The following is an 18986-nucleotide window of genomic DNA, read 5'->3' on the forward strand; positions in this document are numbered from 1 at the left end:
AGCTTTCCTCTCCTTCCAGCCCAGATTTTACTCCCTCCCTTTTCGGTATGCACATTTTATTCTTGATCATAGCATTCAATTCAATCCACAAAGTTCTGCACATATAAGACCTTTTTCCAAACTATATGCTGTTTACATGAGAGATTACATACACAACAGGCACACAGCTTCATATTTGTCGTTAAGCTAGCTGCTTCACATGATGCTATGATCTTTGTGCCTAAACAGCTGCTATCATTTTTGTGGGATAGTACAGCTCACCTGCTAGGTCCAGTGATGATGATGATGATGATGATGATGATGATGATGATGATGACCATGACCAGGTCCCATCAATGTGACGTCGACTCCTGGCGACTGCATGGATGGACTGCCTCCAGATGTTTCGATCTTCAACCATATACTTCAGATCAGTGACATGTTCATGTTGGATTTTATGGAGAGTATCCACCTCAATGCTGGTCGCCCTCGTCTCTGAGACCACTCTACCTTCTCAAGCCTAAGTGTCTTTTCCAATGAATCAAAGTGTCTCATCATGTGTCCAAAATATGACAGCTGTAATCTTGTAATGAATGCCTCAAGAGACAGATCTGGTTTGATCTTTTGAATAACCCACGCATTTGTCTTCTTAGCTGTCCAAGGGATTTGCAATATCCTTCTCCAACACCAGAGCTCAACTGCATCAATATACTTCCTACCTTGTTTGCTTTTGGTCCAGCTTTCACAACCATATGTAGCTATGGGAACGACTAACCATTCTGACTCTAGTGTGCAAAGATACATCTGAACACTTGAAGATCTTATCCAGGTCTTTGAATGCTGCTCTTCCGAGGACAATTCTTTGGCAAGTGATTAAAAGAACTGAAAAAAAAAAATCCATAGAAAAGCAGCTCAATTTGTTTTGGGTGATTTCTAACAAAAAAGTAGCGTTACAAAAATGTTGCAAAGTTTGGCCTGGGAAGACTTGGGAGAAAGGAGATGAGCTGCTCCACTAAGTGGTATGCTCTGAGGTGTCAGTGGAGAGATGGCGTGGAATGACATTAGTAGACAAATTAGTTTGAGTGGTGTCTTTAAAAGTAGGAAAAATCACAATATGAAGATAAAAGTTGGAATTCAAGCAGACAAATTGGGGCAAATATTTGTTTATAAGAAGGGGAGTTAGTGGTTGGAATAACTTACCAACAGATATGTTAATAAATTTCCAATTTCTTTGCAATCATTTAAGAAAAGGCTAGGAAAACAACAGATAGGGAATCTGCCAACTGGGCGACTGCTCTAAATGCAGATCAATAGTGACTGATTGATTTGATTGATGAATTTCTGGACTGTTTGAGCCACTTCTCCTGATGGTTGATCCCAACAAACAGGAACTATTCACCTCTTTGATTACTTCTTCTTCCTCTTCTTGCATTAGGGCCTACTAGGGACCACGTTCCAATTTCAATTCTTCATCCTTTGTTGCTGTTTCTTCCTTTTCTTCCAATATTCCTTCATTGTTTCACAATGTTTCCTTTTTCTTTCTTCAGACCACTTTGTACCAGTTTTCTTTGCCTCCCTCCCTTGGAATCCTTCCACCTTTAAAATTTTCTTCCTGAAAATTTCTCTTTCAATTACTTCTTCTCTGATGTTGTTTCTTTCCAAGTCTCTTTTGATCTCTTGAATCCAGGTGTTTGTTGACTTACATGAAGATCTTTTTGGTTAGTCTACTGTCGTCCATTCTGTAAATAAGTCCAAAAAATAGCAGTCTCCTCTTCCGTACTGTTATAGATATGTTTTCTATGTTCGTATAAATTTTGTTATTACTTCTAAATTTCCATAATTCTGTCATTTTTAGAGGGCCTAATATTTTTCTTATAATTCTTTTTCCTAGTATTTCCAATCTTTCAAGTTTATAATTGAGTACTAAGCATTCGCTGGCATATAAGCATTGTGTATCCTTGCCTCTAGAGCAGATTTTTCCAAACCATTTTCTTGGATTTTTCCCCCCAAATATTTGAATTGCTTTATCCTTTCGATTGAACCAACATCTGTTCCTAGCAATTTTGGAGCATTTTAAATATTTGTCATGAATTTTGTTTTCTCTGCCGAAATTCTTAACTGTGGCGGCTCGTGACAAAATTTTTAGGGGGGGTTACAACAACATTTTTGTTCACGTCTCAAATCAGCAAAAAAGTAACAGAGGTACATAAATCATTTCACTAAAAGTTCCTTGTACGGTTCCTTTTTCACAAATAATATGGTCGAACCCCTGTAACCGAGGATAAATTTTATACTAGACTAATCTGTCAGTGTAGAACAAAAGTTAAATTCATAATAACTTTACTACACTGCGAATATTGAAGGATGCGAGCACTATTCTTGGTTTTTAAATAGCACGAAGTTCACCTCAGTCTTAGTGTAGGACCAAACCAAACCCCATGGCCTACCAAGTGACCGCTGGTCAGCCTGGTGGCCTGCAGATCATGAGGTGTTGTGTGATCAGCACGATGAATCCTCTCTTTCCTGGCTTTCTAGACTGGGGCTGCCATCTCACCGTCAGATAGTTCCTCAATTATAATTACGTAGGTAGAGTGGACTGCAAACCAGCCCTCAAATCCAGGTAAAAATCCCTGACCTGGCCGGGAATTGAATCTGGGGCATCCGGGTAAGAGGCAGACACGCTACTCCCACACCACGGGGCCGGCTGTGTTAGTGTAGAACAAAAGTAAAATTCATAATAACTTTACTGCACTGTCAACAGTGAAGGATGCGAGCACTATTCTCGGTTTTTAATTAACACGAAGTTCACCTGGGTATGACGAGAAGCATAGAAATAATGTGTGCCGCATTTACCGGTTGATTTTTAAAAATAATCGTTTCCAAATTGATCCCAATAGTCTCTACATTACCTCGGTTAATCAGGGTTCTACTGTATCACATTTTAATTATTCTTATCTTGGAAATTATAGACAACACTAGCATAGAGAATTCAATACTCGCATTTTTGTGTGCATGATAATATTCATGTTTATTTATTTTTGCACTCAAATGAGCAAGGTCTGTGCACCCAGCTGAATTCCATACACTTCTTTGTTGAACAACAAACAGGGCAAAGAAAAAAGCGCATTCCTAGATCTACATCCACAGAGCCACATGCATGTTTCGTACACTTCTCTCTCACACTTGTCAGTGTTTGTAACTTTTCCGATAATCAAATCTGGTCTGGCCGATCCAAGCGTTTTAATTTCTAACTTATACTGATAGGTTAATATTTCGCTGGTTAAAATTATCTGAATTGAATTCAGTTCCTCTTATACAAAGAATACCATGGTTACAAACCATACAAACAAAGAAGCAAAATACAACACTCAAATTAATTTCACTTGAAAAGATTTTCCAATCACAAGGTAAAGCAAATTTCTTCCCGTGATTATGAACACCTGGTCACAATGAACCAGAAAATGCCTATTCAGAATGTTGTAGTGTCCTCCGCCTTGCAGCTCTGCAACCTGCTCGCACAATGAACCACCTGGAAGATACGTGTGTGTCCAGCTGAGCGCTGACTCATGACATGTGACGTCAGCCAGCGAGTATATATTGGAGCGACAATTCCGCCGTTGCAGGTAGTCAGCTGTGTCCAGCAATCAGCTCTATGCTGTATGTCAGACACGGAGGTATCCCTCTTGAAAATGTGGACTGAATAAGTGGATTGAATTCTGATCGAGAGGTCTCACCTCAGGACTAACTACCGCCTCAAGATTCCCGCCTTCCTTATAACTTGCCTACACCTGCCTAGCATTCTGCTAACAAGAACGCATGAAGTTCAATCCAGACTTCCAAACATTAGATAGCCATCAGCTATCATAAACTTTCACATATTAAGGGCACTCTATCAGAATAGACCTAATTGTACATATAGGATCTAAGTTGTATATGTGTAAATACATCTTCTGCAATCAGTAAACTTACTCATGATATTATTTAGCGTGTTCGCCACAATACGAAGCAAATCTCAATTTCCTTAATTTTGTGTGTATTGTACGAAAGATTGCAAGGAAATAAACTTTTAAGTTGTGTTTTGTATATTGTGCTTCTTGTATACAACACAACAATATGGCGCCAAGGAAAATTCGGAACACCATCATTAGCAACATTATGACGAGAACAAGCAACATTATCGCCACAGTACCACATTAGGTTCACTCAGCCCACTAGGACGAAATTACATCGCCACACCCCAACATTTCTGCAGTGAGATATATTCCAGTCCTACAAATTTCACTATTTTTTTCCAAGTGTGTGCACCCAGTCGGACAACCAGCCTTGGGCATCGAACTCCGGGCACCATTACACGTCAAGGACACACAGCATTTGCTCCTACCATGAGTTAATTCTTCGCACAGGCTCTTCCTCTTGCACACGCTGAAGGTCACGCTTCCAGCACGCCCTCCGCCCAGCGTTTTACTACACGCTGCTCGACAAGTCATACCACCTGTCTCCTACATATTATACGCAAGCATAGCGAATACGGAACAATTAGCAGCGATCCTCCAGGCGTTACAACAGCAGCAACAACAATTTATGCAGCAACAACAATTAATTACAGCCCTTCAGGTTTTGTCTACGTCCCAACAGAGCAATGTAGTTCCTTCATGTGCTTCCTTCGATGCAGATAAAGAGGAATGGTCTGTATATTTTGTTCGCTTAAAACAGCACTTCATCTGTCATGCCATTACAGACGAGCTCTCTTCCTCAGTTCTGTGGAAAATACAACCTGCGAATTACTACAGAAATTAAGCCCGGAAGAACAGATTTTGGAAGTTCCTTTCATTCACCTCCTAGCTTGTCTCAATGCGCACTATTCTAAGGATCCCCACATTGCAGCAGCTCGCTATAATTTTTTTTCAGTGCCGAATGAAACCGCAACAGATCCACATGGAATGGATTGCAGAATTACGTGGTCTTGCCAAGAGCTGCCAGTTCGTCTGTTCTAAGGATGGTTGTGGCACGCCATATACTGACTCACTCATTCGGGTGAGGGTCATTCTCCATACGCCACAAGGGAAAATCCGTTTCGATGCCATCCAAAGGAGTAACCCTTCCTTAGAAGAAGTACAGTGTATTGCCACAGTCTATGAAATGACTAATAAGACCGCAGCTGAGATAGCTAACAGATACGAAGTGGCTCAGGTGTCTCATATGGCCAGCAAGCATTCTGCTTCTTTGGATCGCCAGGTCAGCTCGCTCATTTCGAAGAGCTCCCGCCAGTTTCCTTCTCGCTCTTCTCTGAAGACACAGATCCCTAAACACACTCCGAAGCTCCTGCCTTCATACAGAGGATGTTTTAAGCATCATGAACGACATGACTACCGATTCTTCAAGTCAACCTGTGATCGCTGCCATAAAATAGGGCATATCAAGACTGTCTGTCAGAGTAAGTCCCACCATGAACGTCCTACTAAGAAGAAAGCACAGGACATGGAAGTTGATCAGATCAACCTGGTTCTGCCTACAGCCAATTCCAGCAAGATCATCATTCCGATCACCTTCCCTGATCACTCGACTGATTTCCAATTGGAAACTGGATCGCCCATCTCCATTATTAATCTTGCTACCTACCACGGCTTAGAATCGCAGTCATTTTCTCCAGCTGATGTCTAGCTTGTTACTTTTAACAAGAAGAAAATTGACATTAAAGGCAAAATCAGTGTTCCCACAAGTTATAAGGACATTCATAAAGCTGGAGATAAGCTTCTTTCAGGTCTACTTTAGAGAAGAACTGTCCACCGGATAAACGGCGAAATAAATTTTCAGGACGGGGAATCGGGAAAACGTCCGTTTCAATTTGAGAATTGATGGTAGAGCGAAAATCACCGCAAATGCGGATATTACCAATTGCCTTCTTGACTACGACGAGCAGTGTAGCCCATTTACTGGACTTAACTGGTGCTACAATACCGGCTGCTAGCCATCTCTGCAGTTCTTGCTTAACTTGATCTTGAAGCGCGAGTGGGACTGGACGTGCCTTATAAAAGCGAGGCTTGGCTCCTGATTTAAGCTGGATATGAGCTGTGTATCTTTTGGCTGTGCCTAGGGTGGAGTCAAAAACTTCTGGAAATTGCTCAAGTAGGTTAGTGATATCTGCGGTAGGTTGTAATTCAGAAATGACAATGACGTTGTCATGTATCTGAAATCTGAATAGGTTGAAGAGATCCATGCCTAGAATGTTGGATCCAGTGTAGTTGTTGACAACCGGTAAGGTTCGTTTGAGCCATCTTTGGTAAAAAACGGGGGTGGGGGGTTGAAATATAGTGAGGTTGCGGACCTCTTAGTTTACTTTTTCACTGAAGGTGGCTCTAACGAGCCGAAACATGTTTGAATTTCATTACTCCGTCTAATGATGGAATATATGATGTATTGAATTAGGAGGATACACTCAATTTTTTCACCTTTGTAAAGTGAAAACCACCAATATGGAATGATTCTAATATCTTGCAACTATAAAGTAAGTTAAATATCACTATTATTTCTCTAAATAGCAAAGAAACTATTAAATTATTATTTGGTATGAAGAAGTAATATTCTGCACCTTTGTAAGTCACAACTCAAAACATGAACAAGATATCTAGAAGAAAAAGTCACTGAAATAAAGAGAAAAGATGAAGCTTGAAAAGAGCTAATCCTTTTGCTATTTTCAAAGGAGTACAGTACAAGGTCATAAAACTTTACATAGCCAATTCAAATCAAACTGCTACAAAATAATGTAATTTTTAAAAATGTTTGTGAAACAGGACAAAATGGAAAACTGAAGGGATGGGTAGGAGAATATACAGTACTGGAACATATGCTCACACTGCTAAAATTCCTTTCCAATGACAAACGAGGAATTTTGTCACTCTGTAAACGAGATGTGTTCTTTCATCTTTACCAAGGTAATGAAAAGTACAACTCTGAAGTTAAACTCAAGGATGCTATGATATTCTGAAATAAAAATGATGTTACCTAATACTGGTGAAAGGCTGGCCTGGTGACCATGATTGCTAAGGCGTTGAAGTCTAAACGGTCTGACACCGAGGTTAGCTGGTTCAAGTCCCGTTGGTTGAAAAAAATTTCACCATCAGAATGTAGGGTAGGGGAGGTGGTGGTATACAATTTTTAATACTAGATTGCGTGCCAAAAGACTGGATTAAATTCCAAACCTCTTTGCAGTGCTCATATGGAGAGAGGGCATATGGAGCGGTTGATGGTGATTCGTCTATTGGATGGGGACTTAGGCCTTGAGCAGACCCCTTGGTACTATTCGACAAGAGTAGGCTATGTGCCGACACCGGGTTTTACCGTCCCCCTTCCTCGTATCATATATCACGTCATTCATTTCATCTCGTTAACTCCTCTGATGAGGTTGAGGTCAGGAAGGGCATCTGGTCATAAAAACCCGCCACAGCAGATTAATCTCACCTCATACTCGACCCCGCAGAGAAACGAGACAAGCGTTGGACAAACAACAAACAAACAACAACCTAATACTGGTGAAAATGTTGATACTAGACTAGACCCCTTGAACACACACTGAATGACAGAGCAAATGCAACACCAAGGAGGAGTGGTTCAAAAGGGATGAAAGTTGGGGAAAAAACAGAGTCGGCACGGAAGAATAATTGATGTTTATTTCAAACCGATATGCAGGTTACACAATGCGCACGGCATCGACTCAGTAGGATGTAGGACCAGCGCGAGCGGCGATGCACGCAGAAACACGTCGAGGTACAGAGTCAATAAGAGTGCGGATGGTATCCTGAGGGATGGTTCTCCATTCTCTGTCAACCATTTGCCACAGTTGGTTGTCCGTACGAGGCTGGGGCAGAGTTTGCAAACAGCGTCCAATGAGATCCCACACGTGTTCGATTGGTGAGAGATCCGGAGAGTACGCTGGCCATGGAAGCATCTGTACACCTCGTAGAGCCTGTTGGGAGATGCGAGCAGTGTGTGGGCGGGCATTATCCTGCTGAAACAGAGCATTGGGCAGCCCCTGAAGGTACGGGAGTGCCACCGGCCGCAGCACATGCTGCACGTAGCGGTGGGCATTTAACATGCCTTGAATACGCACTAGAGGTGACGTGGAATCATACGCAATAGCGCCCCAAACCATGATGCCGCGTTGTCTAGCGGTAGGGCGCTCCACAGTTACTGCCGGATTTGACCTTTCTCCACGCCGACGCCACACTCGTCTGCGGTGACTATCACCGACAGAACAGAAGCGTGACTCATCGGAGAACACGACGTTCCGCCATTCCCTCATCCAAGTCGCTCTAGCCCGGCACCATGCCAGGCGTGCACGTCTATGCTGTGGAGTCAATGGTAGTCTTCTGAGCGGACGCCGGGAGTGCAGGCCTCCTTCAACCAATCGACGGGAAATTGTTCTGGTCGATATTGGAACAGCCAGGGTGTCTTGCACATGCTGAAGAATGGCGGTTGACGTGGCGTGCGGGGCTGCCACCGCTTGGCGGCGGATGCGCCGATCCTCGCGTGCTGACGTCACTCGGGCTGCGCCTGGACCCCTCGCACGTGCCACATGTCCCTGCGCCAACCATCTTCGCCACAGGCGCTGCACCGTGGACACATCCCTATGGGTATCGGCTGCGATTTGACGAAGTGACCAACCTGACCTTCTCATCCCGATCACCATACCCCTCGTAAAGTCGTCTGTCTGCTGGAAATGCCTCCGTTGACGGCGGCCTGGCATTCTTAGCTATACACGTGTCCTGTGGCACACGACAACACGTTCTACAATGACTGTCGGCTGAGAAATCACGGTACGAAGTGGGCCATTCGCCAACACCGTGTCCCATTTATCGTTCGCTACGTGTGCAGCACAGCGGTGCATTTCACATCATGAGCATACCTCAGTGACGTCAGTCTACCCTGCAATTGGCATAAAGTTCTGACCACTCCTTCTTGGTGTTGCATTTGCTCTGTCAGTCAGTGTATATTTAAAATATAAAAAAAATTCTGCACTCACCAATAATGCCTTTAAATCACAGTACTGAAAAAGGTTTGTACTTAATAAACCACTAACACTACTTATGGTTATTCACTGCGCCCCAAAGAACTAATTACACACGTTTAACCCATACTACCAAACTAAACCAGTGAAGATTGCTGTGAAGAAAGAACCTGTGTATTCATTCCCTGAAACTATTTACAGTTCACTTTGAACTTGACTAACAATAACTATCTGCCATCTACTGGCAACTGCTGCAACATTAAAGAATTGCTCTCCAAGGGTTGAAAGCGCAGTGGGTGGTCTGACAACCTGGCTCGACAGTGTAAGCAGAATAATGGCTTAAATGCCTGCCTTATGGCCTCATGTTGCACCAGGCTTTCTTCCATTGATATTCTATTGTCCAAGCACAGACCTCAGACATGTCAAAGAAGAACTTCCACAGTTCATAGAATTCCAAGAATTGGAGTGTTTCTGCTAAAGTAGGGCTGAAAGCGTAGAAATTACTTTAGCAAATAGATGCATTTGGCAGGATATTTGCATTTCATATGCTAGTTTGAAGGAGAAGTTTGACAATTTCTACATTCTTATTAACATTTTAAGTTAGAGCATAGGGCCATGGCATGGTGCCACTGCCACTGACACATTAAAGTTATTCAAATGTGGTTTTGTAATCATAAGCTAATAAAGAAATTTAGTGTTCAGTAACAAGTGGTCACTTTGTAGTAAGGAAGAGCACTAAATAATCAGAATTAGCAAAAGCAGTATTCTAAGCAGTACGCCTGGGGAGTGATCTCCAAAATAAATGGTATATGGGTAGACAACTTTCAGTCAAATAAATTGCCACAGGTTTACCGTTGCATACCAATTTCTATACCTTAAGAGTCCTCAGTTTCTTGAATTTTGGATTCCAATGCTTAGCTCGGCGGTATCGCACAAACTGCAAATTTACAGCGGTATTTAGGCAAGGTGCTAGGAGACGAAGTGAAGAAGCCTGAAATTGAAAAAGACAAGAGCTTGTGAATATGTATAGGCTAACATAAGAAATTAACAACATTCCTAATATGACTGATTCAAGACTATTCTACTATCCATCTTCACACAGATGAGAAAAGAGGAAATAAAGGAATATGTTTCTATTCCCAATTTAATCTTCTTTCTCAGGACATTTCTTCCTTTCCAACTGATGAAGACAAAACAACACCCTGTCCTAAAGTACAAAAGGTGAATTCTTCCTGTCATTATATAGGTAAGTTACTCCTTCACCATATCCAGCTAGATTTACTACCTGTCATATTTACACTTTTGATTCCCACACTCTTTCCTCTGAATATAAGAATAAGTTCTGAGTGTTTTCTTTCTTTTTTTGTTTTTTTTGTTTTGCTAGTGGCTTTACGTCGCACCAACACAGATAGGTCGTATGGTGATGATGGGATAGGAAAGGTCTAGGAGTTGGAAGGAAGCGGCTGTGGCCTTAATTAAGGCACAGCCCAGCATTTGCCTGGTGTGAAAATGGGAAACCATGGAAAATCATCTTCAGGGCTGCCGACAGTGGGATTAGAACCTACTATCTCCCGGATGCAAGCTCACAGCTGCGCCCCCCCTAACCCCACGACCAACTGGCCCGGTAGTTCTGACTGTCTCCAGATGTTTTCCATAAAGCTAATCTCCCAGTAAAATTGTTATTAAAATATTTTCATCTGGCCAATTCAGTTCAGTATTTCATTATTTTGTGATCCGACTCATCCATTTCACAATCAAATCACAATGTGACTTTGTGATAGTACATATATCACACCCCAGAATTATATGTAGAAGTTAGAGATATTATTGTCAGTATTCGATTTTTTTTTTATTATTATTATTATTATTTCATTTGTATATTTTGCCATTTCTATTGGTAAGCTGGAAGATATCCACATAGTAGGTATGAGTAATTTGTTTTGCACGAGTGGGAAAACATTGCTTTAATAACTCTGGTAATTTGAATGAATCATATGGCTACCCCAGTGTTTGTTGTGATGTACTTGTGTCGGGAAATTCATGAGTCATGTATATATCCCAGCCTGATGAGATGAGCTTGTTGTTGTATTAGGAAAATTTGGTGACTCATGGAATATACCCCAGAGTTTGTTATTGTCTTGGGAGGAAGAAGTAGTTCAGGGCTTGGGCTTGAGAAGAGGACCACCCATGATTGGCTGGCAAGCACCAATCCAGACGTATCATCTGAGAGGAGGGGGATGTTGATGTCTATAAAGGTTGATCATACGGCGGCAACCTGAAACATTATGAGAAACATTGTAAGGGTGATTGTAGAGGTGATTGTAAAGGAACGAGAAGGAAGATAACTACAACTACAACTACAACTGACGCACTGTACGGGAAGGAAGTGGTGCTGATACACGGTACTGGAGTGACACGGCTGCAAGGGACTGGACTTCAAACGTTCGTGGAGCGTAGTCTTGTTATGTTCGTGGAAAGTGGCTGATTGTGGAGAGTGCTTGCGCATTAAGTATTGTAGCACTTGTGGCGGCCTAGCATTATATGTTGGTGAAAGCTATCTCAGACTTTCCATAAATTTATATGTTGAGGATCGACAGACGTGTGTATATATCTTTACAACAAGTGTTAAAATATGTGAACACAGTAGTACAAGGTACAGTATCTGTGTGATGTGATAACTGCCGATTATGAGAATCGGTAAGTCGAATTGATATAGAGACAGTGAAGGGTATTTATCTTCATACATGTACATTGTTCATCAGACTATCAACAAATGGTAGCTTAGTTCTCGCTTTCGTTTTCCCACGATTTTCATTATTTTGTTGTTGTTGTTGTTGTTGTAAATATGGAGTCTTCCAGCAATATTTTATGTGTGTATTATATGTATAATGTTGTATGTTGATGAGATGCTCATGCACGGAATTTGTTCAGAATATAGTTAGCTATTTTAGAATCAGTGTTATTGATGAACCTAGGTGCAGTTCCTACCTAATTAGTCGTTTTCAGGAGGTTAGGTAAGGCCTGCAGCAGATGTACCAGTATGCAGCATTATGTACACGCCCTGGGATATAAAGTTTATCATGCTCTTATCTAAATTCGAGGGATCCATTCTGGTGAACTCTGGCGCCCATACTACGGACATTTCGGTTAATTATGCTTATTAATTTTATTAAGTTTTTGAGTAATTTTATTTATATATTTTATTCATTATTTATTTATCAGTAGTCATCAACTTATTACAATTGGCTTCCCAACGTGTGGCTGAATGATTGGTACATCTGTTAGGCGTATAAGCGTAGGTGCACTTGTCAGGTGTGGTTGGAATTCTGCAAACTATGTCAGTGAAGTGTTTTATATGTACGTGATATGTATGTTGGAGTATGAAGAAATGTTGTAGCGAGTCGAGTATTATAAAATTGAGAAGTAGAGAGGTTGTTAAAGTTGCTGGTACCATGAATCAGGATAGGAGAAGTCAAAAGAATTCCACCACATTGAGTTTATCTAATTTAAGTGAGAATAGCGAAATGGCTGATAGTAGGAAAGATCAATTTGCAACGATCGTTCAGGAATCTAGTAACCCGTCTCAAACTCAGAATGTAGGGGTTGTTAAGGAAACGGTTCAAGGGGAGGTTTTAACTTTTAGTATGATTAAATCACTATTTAATGAATTGTCCAGTAAGAGTGATGAATTATCCAGTAAAATGATAGGAAGAATGAAGAGTTGAAGGTTGAACTGTCTAGTAAAATTGATAATCAGAGTGTTGAATTAAATTCAGTGAGTGTTGAACTGTCCAGTAAAATCGATAATAATAATATTGAATTGTCCAGTAAGATTGATAATCAGAGTAAAGAGTTGAAGAGTGAATTGGGTTTTTTAAGTAATGAAATATACAGTATTAATAGTAATTAAATTCAGTTAGTATGGAATTGTCCAGTAAGATTGAGAATCAAAGTAAGGAGTTAAATTTAGTGAGTGCTGAATTGTCTAGCAAAATTGATAGTTTAAGTAGTGCTGTAAATGGTAGAATAGATGAATTAAACCAGAAGTTTGACCATCAAAACAGGGAAATTCAGGAAGTTAATAATAAGGTAGAAGCTCAATGCTTGGAATTGACTGAGAAAATTGAATGCCGATTTAATGTAGTTAGGAAGGAATTTGTTGAAAACGGCAAGGAATGTGATAAAAGAATAAAAATAGTGGAAGATAAAGTCGAAGAAATAGATAGAATTAAAACCAGCCAGAATGTTTTAGCGAAGCGAATAGATGAAAAGACTGAGAAATTGGAGAAAGACCTCAAGTCAGTAGAAGAAAATGCCAGAATGGTAGTTGAAGAAGGAATTAAAGCATGTCATGTGAAGTTAAGACAGGAGATCAGTCAAATCCAAGTAGGTAGCAGTATATGTAATAGGTACGTATCTTGTACGAAGGACTCTGAATTACCTAAGTTTAATGGTCGGCAGTTTAATCCGATGGAATTCTTGAAAACGGTGGAGAAACGGTTTTATAAGAATCTTGACGATGGTTTGATTGAGTGGAGTATGGTTGATGAGCTGTTGGATGTTGCATTTGTTGGAGAAGCGAGATCTTGGTTTCAAGTTTATAGACAGGGTATTTCGAGTTTAGAGGAATTTAGGGAGAAATTTAGTTCTAAATTTTGGAGTGAAGCTATTCAGGGAAGGGAAAGAGATCATGTGCTATTTAGCAAGTATAAACCTCAGGAAGGTGTATCTATGACGGAGTATTTCTTAGCCCATGTTCTGATCAGCCAGAATATTGAAGGTCTAGCATCGGAGAGAGATACAGTCCGCCAGATGTTGAGGCATTTTCCTGAGAAGGTCGGATTAGCTGCATGTATGCAGAATATTGTTACAATCAAGGAATTAGAGCAGCTGTTAGAGAGGTTTGATGCTTTGGAAGGGCAGGGGAGGACTAGGCAAAGTGAAGGTAGGAATTACGGGGATAATGGGAGACAAGGTAATCAGCTAGGGGGAGATAGGAATAATCAGAATTTCAGTCATTCTAGGCAAGGGAATCAGGGTGGTAATACTGGAAGGGGAAACAGACAGTCTAATCAGGGAGTTAATCACCAGGAATATTATGGCAGAAGTCCTAATCAAGGGGAATCAGAAAGTAGGGGGCGTACGGATCAAAGACCTCCAGATCAAGTGCCGAGACATGATAATAGTGGACAGTCCACGTCAAGTAATTTAAACCGGAATCAGACTTCTTAGTTGGGTCAGATAGGCAGTCCGATACCGAAATTCCTATTCACGTGATGAAACAGGTAAGTTATGATTTAGACGTGAAAGAGGAATTATTGTATGACCCTGTGTTTTGTGTTCTGGGAGATTTTGTGAATAGGGGGCGTGATGAAAGTAAGAAAGATGTGTTGGATGTCTTACTTTGTGCTAGTGGTGATGGTAATAGCGGTGTTGCGATTGATAATCTTATGGAAGTTTCTGAAATTGAAAGTGTTTTTTGTGAAGTTGATGAAGGTTGTTTTGTGAGTGAAGAGTGTTCACGGAGTGTACATCATGAGGATGTTTATGTTAATTTAAGTATACGTGAGGAGAGTAAAGTTAGGTCCATTATGTGTGAAAATGGTGACTTTGAGATTAATGAAACTTCTGATAAGAGAGTCGAAAGTAGCAGTGTTGTTGGCATGAAAGTGGTGCAAGTAGTAGCTGATATGGTAGGTGGTGAAGATGACTTGATTGTTGAGTCATTAAGTAGTAATGACAGTAATTTCGAAGTGTATTATGGTAAGAATTTCTGTAATCGAGTGAGCGTGAGTGAGAATGAAGTGCGTATGTTTGACAAGCGAGTGTGTAATGTTTTATTTAAGGCTGAGACTTGTGCGAATGATTTGAATGACGTGCTGTGTGATATCGAGGTGGAATGTGTGAAAAAGTATGTGATCTGTTTGCTTGCATTAATTATGGTTTTGTGGAAGAGTAAACATAGTAAGATTCCCGAATATTTCAGAAAGAGGGATTTCATGGTTATGAATGTCCTGAATGAAAATTTGTATGATTCTTGTGTGACTGGATGGTATGAATGTTTGTGTGTGAGATAGTGTGGATTCTAGACGTAATCAGATTTTATTGCGGTAAGCATTCCTCGCGTATTGATGCCAATGTTAAGTTTATGTATAGTTTTTTCATTAATATCAGGGTCCGTATACTGTGGACAGTAGAATAGGCAAGTGTGCTTATCAGCTTCTAACTTCTGACGACTAGGTTTTTGGGACATTTAATATCTATAGCCTTCGCAGATATAAGAGATAGGATCTGCACCCTGGATGTATATATTATCAATTTTAATGTATGTGTACAGTAGCAAGAAGGGATTGTGTTCAATGGTATATGAAACAATCAGAGTTGTGTGTATATAGCCATATTATTATTATTATTATTGTTTGGACAAATTGTATTTCGTGTGTGCGAATACAATGCAGTAGACGCAATGTATATATCATTATTACAGTAAATTATGTGTTCAGTTATGCCATTATAAGGTTATGTATGAAGTTCTGTTTTATGGTGAATCATAATATGTGATATCATCGATTCACCAAGGGGGCGTTATGTGATAGTACATATATCACACCCCAGAATTATATGTAGAAGTTAGAGATATTATTGTCAGTATTCGATTTTTATTATTATTATTATTATTATTATTATTTCATTTGTATATTTTGCCATTTCTATTGGTAAGCTGGAAGATATCCACATAGTAGGTATGAGTAATTTGTTTTGCACGAGTGGGAAAACATTGCTTTAATAACTCTGGTAATTTGAATGAATCATATGGCTACCCCAGTGTTTGTTGTGATGTACTTGTGTCGGGAAATTCATGAGTCATGTATATATCCCAGCCTGATGAGATGAGCTTGTTGTTGTATTAGGAAAATTTGGTGACTCATGGAATATACCCCAGAGTTTGTTATTGTCTTGGGAGGAAGAAGTAGTTCAGGGCTTGGGCTTGAGAAGAGGACCACCCATGATTGGCTGGCAAGCACCAATCCAGACGTATCATCTGAGAGGAGGGGGATGTTGATGTCTATAAAGGTTGATCATACGGCGGCAACCTGAAACATTATGAGAAACATTGTAAGGGTGATTGTAGAGGTGATTGTAAAGGAACGAGAAGGAAGATAACTACAACTACAACTACAACTGACGCACTGTACGGGAAGGAAGTGGTGCTGATACACGGTACTGGAGTGACACGGCTGCAAGGGACTGGACTTCAAACGTTCGTGGAGCGTAGTCTTGTTATGTTCGTGGAAAGTGGCTGATTGTGGAGAGTGCTTGCGCATTAAGTATTGTAGCACTTGTGGCGGCCTAGCATTATATGTTGGTGAAAGCTATCTCAGACTTTCCATAAATTTATATGTTGAGGATCGACAGACGTGTGTATATATCTTTACAACAAGTGTTAAAATATGTGGACACAGTAGTACAAGGTACAGTATCTGTGTGATGTGATAACTGCCGATTATGAGAATCGGTAAGTCGAATTGATATAGAGACAGTGAAGGGTATTTATCTTCATACATGTACATTGTTCATCGGACTATCTACAAATGGTAGCTTAGTTCTCGCTTTCGTTTTCCCACGATTTTCATTATTTTGTTGTTGTTGTTGTAAATATGGAGTCTTCCAGCAATATTTTATGTGTGTATTATATGTATAATGTTGTATGTTGATGAGATGCTCATGCACGGAATTTGTTCAGAATATAGTTAGCTATTTTAGAATCAGTGTTATTGATGAACCTAGGTGCAGTTCCTACCTAATTAGTCGTTTTCAGGAGGTTAGGTAAGGCCTGCAGCAGATGTACCAGTATGCAGCATTATGTACACGCCCTGGGATATAAAGTTTATCATGCTCTTATCTAAATTCGAGGGATCCATTCTGGTGAACTCTGGCGCCCATACTACGGACATTTCGGTTAATTATGCTTATTAATTTTATTAAGTTTTTGAGTAATTTTATTTATATATTTTATTCATGATTTTATTTATTATTATCATCAAAAAGTTACAACTTCCAAGTTTCAAAGTTTTAGTTTCTTATTGCCTTCAGCACCAATATTATCTATATTTCATTTTTATACAATGCTACACTGATACACATATCCAGAAACCACTTTCTAAAACAAATTACAGCAAATGCTTCAAAAATACCCATTTCTGTTTGATAATCACCATAATAAACGGTCCCAAGAATAAATTTACATCCTCCAACCTGTCCACAAATAGAGAAGGCCATGAAACAGATAAGAACTGGAAAAGCACTAGGTATGGATAATATCGCGCCAGAAATACTTAATCGTAGGTTCTTATCTTATTAGAAATACTTAAAGCAGATATTGATATCTCGGCAAAATTATTGCAACCCGTGTTGGAAAGGATCTGGAATGAAGAAAAGCTACCAGCTAAATGGAAGAAAGGCCTAATTGTTAAGATACCAAAGAAAGGAGATATTACTAAGCGTGATAACTGGAGGGAAATTGCATTGTTGTCGGTACCAAGTAAGGTGCTTTAAAGGAACATTTTAGAGCGGGTGAAGGATGTTGTGGAATTGCGCCTTAGAAGAGAAAAGGCTGGTTTTTGTAAACACCGTAGCTGTGTCAATCTCATAAACACTCCGAGAATTATCTTGGAACAAAGTACAGAATGGCAGAACACCCTCTACTTGACATTCACTGATTTTGAGAAGGCCTTTGACTCTGTAAATAGAAGAGTTATGTGGCAAACACTTGAATAATATGGTATACCACAAAAGGTCTTGAATCTTATAAAGGATATGTACAAGGGTTATAAATGTCAGGTTCTGCATACGGGAGATCTTACTGAGCCAATAGATGTGACCTCGGGAGTTTGACAGGGCTGTATTCTTTCTCCGACGCTTTTCCTACTTGTGTTGGATAGTGTGCTGAGAAGAGTCTATTGACAATTAAAATTGAAATAATTGATAAGGAGATTCCACCTATTCAATACCAAAGAATAAGAAATGTAGTGAATTACATTCTCATTTAATAATAATTAGAAATGGTACCGGTTTCGACCCTAGTCCAGGTCATCATCAGCCAATTAAGAAATGGAAAACAATGCATAGGATCAGTAGAAGAGGCAATATGAAAAGGACCGGGCGAGTTGGTCGTGCGCGTAGAGGCGCGCGGCTGTGAGCTTGCATCCGGGAGATAGTAGGTTCGAATCCCACTATCGGCAGCCCTGAAGATGGTTTTCCGTGGTTTCCCATTTTCACACCAGGCAAATGCTGGGGCTGTACCTTAATTAAGGCCACGGCCGCATCCTTCCAACTCCTAGGCCTTTCCTATCCCATCGTCGCCATAAGACCTATCTGTGTCGGTGCGACGTAAAGCCCCTAGCAAAAAAAAAAGAAATGAACATGGGTAGACACTGTAAAACTTAGAAGAAGTAAAATACAAGTCATTCAAAAGAAAAACAGTGCGCAATTCTCTTAGCGGCAGCAAGGTACACGCAGCGCTAGGCAAAGTCCCACAATGATTACGAATAGCGGAGAACTGTTCAAAGCCAGTTATTTAAACACTGTCAGGCATAAAGTCACATCACAATCGAACACATACAAAGGTCCATATTCGTGTAGGAGTTGAAGACGAGCAGATTCATTGAAGCAACTTGCCAGCTCCCGGTGATCAGTGTATTGAACCATTACTGAAGAGCTCATTTAATTAATCAGTCATATATCTGAATGTACAGAGAATATTTCATTTTTATTAAATACTACTAACTGACAGGGAACATCTATATTTAGCAGCACATGTTGCAATTTCTACAGGAAGCTTGGAGCCCAGGACTGTTTGCTTGCCAGCTAAGTTTAGGAGGAAGAATTTTGACATGATGTACACAAAGCAGAACAAGGAAACAATAAAACTCCAATGGCCAGACCAACGGAAAACATTTTGGAGGCCCGGCGAGACTTAGAGGAGCTGGAAATATAAGTTTGA

The 18986-nt window shown here is 40.3% G+C and overlaps 1 protein-coding gene across 1 annotated transcript in view; it reads right to left on the minus strand.

Annotated features, from left to right (window-relative positions):
- Positions 1-18986, minus strand: part of mRpL45 (mitochondrial ribosomal protein L45) — a 143514-nt gene that overhangs the window by 70115 nt on the left and 54413 nt on the right. Inside the window, exon 2 of the mRNA XM_067147473.2 lies at positions 9858-9974. Coding sequence (XP_067003574.1) covers positions 9858-9974 — 117 coding nt within the window. The remainder of the gene's footprint in view (positions 1-9857; positions 9975-18986) is intronic.

Source organism: Anabrus simplex, chromosome 5 (assembly GCF_040414725.1).
Source record: "Anabrus simplex isolate iqAnaSimp1 chromosome 5, ASM4041472v1, whole genome shotgun sequence".
Taxonomy (NCBI): domain Eukaryota; kingdom Metazoa; phylum Arthropoda; class Insecta; order Orthoptera; family Tettigoniidae; genus Anabrus; species Anabrus simplex.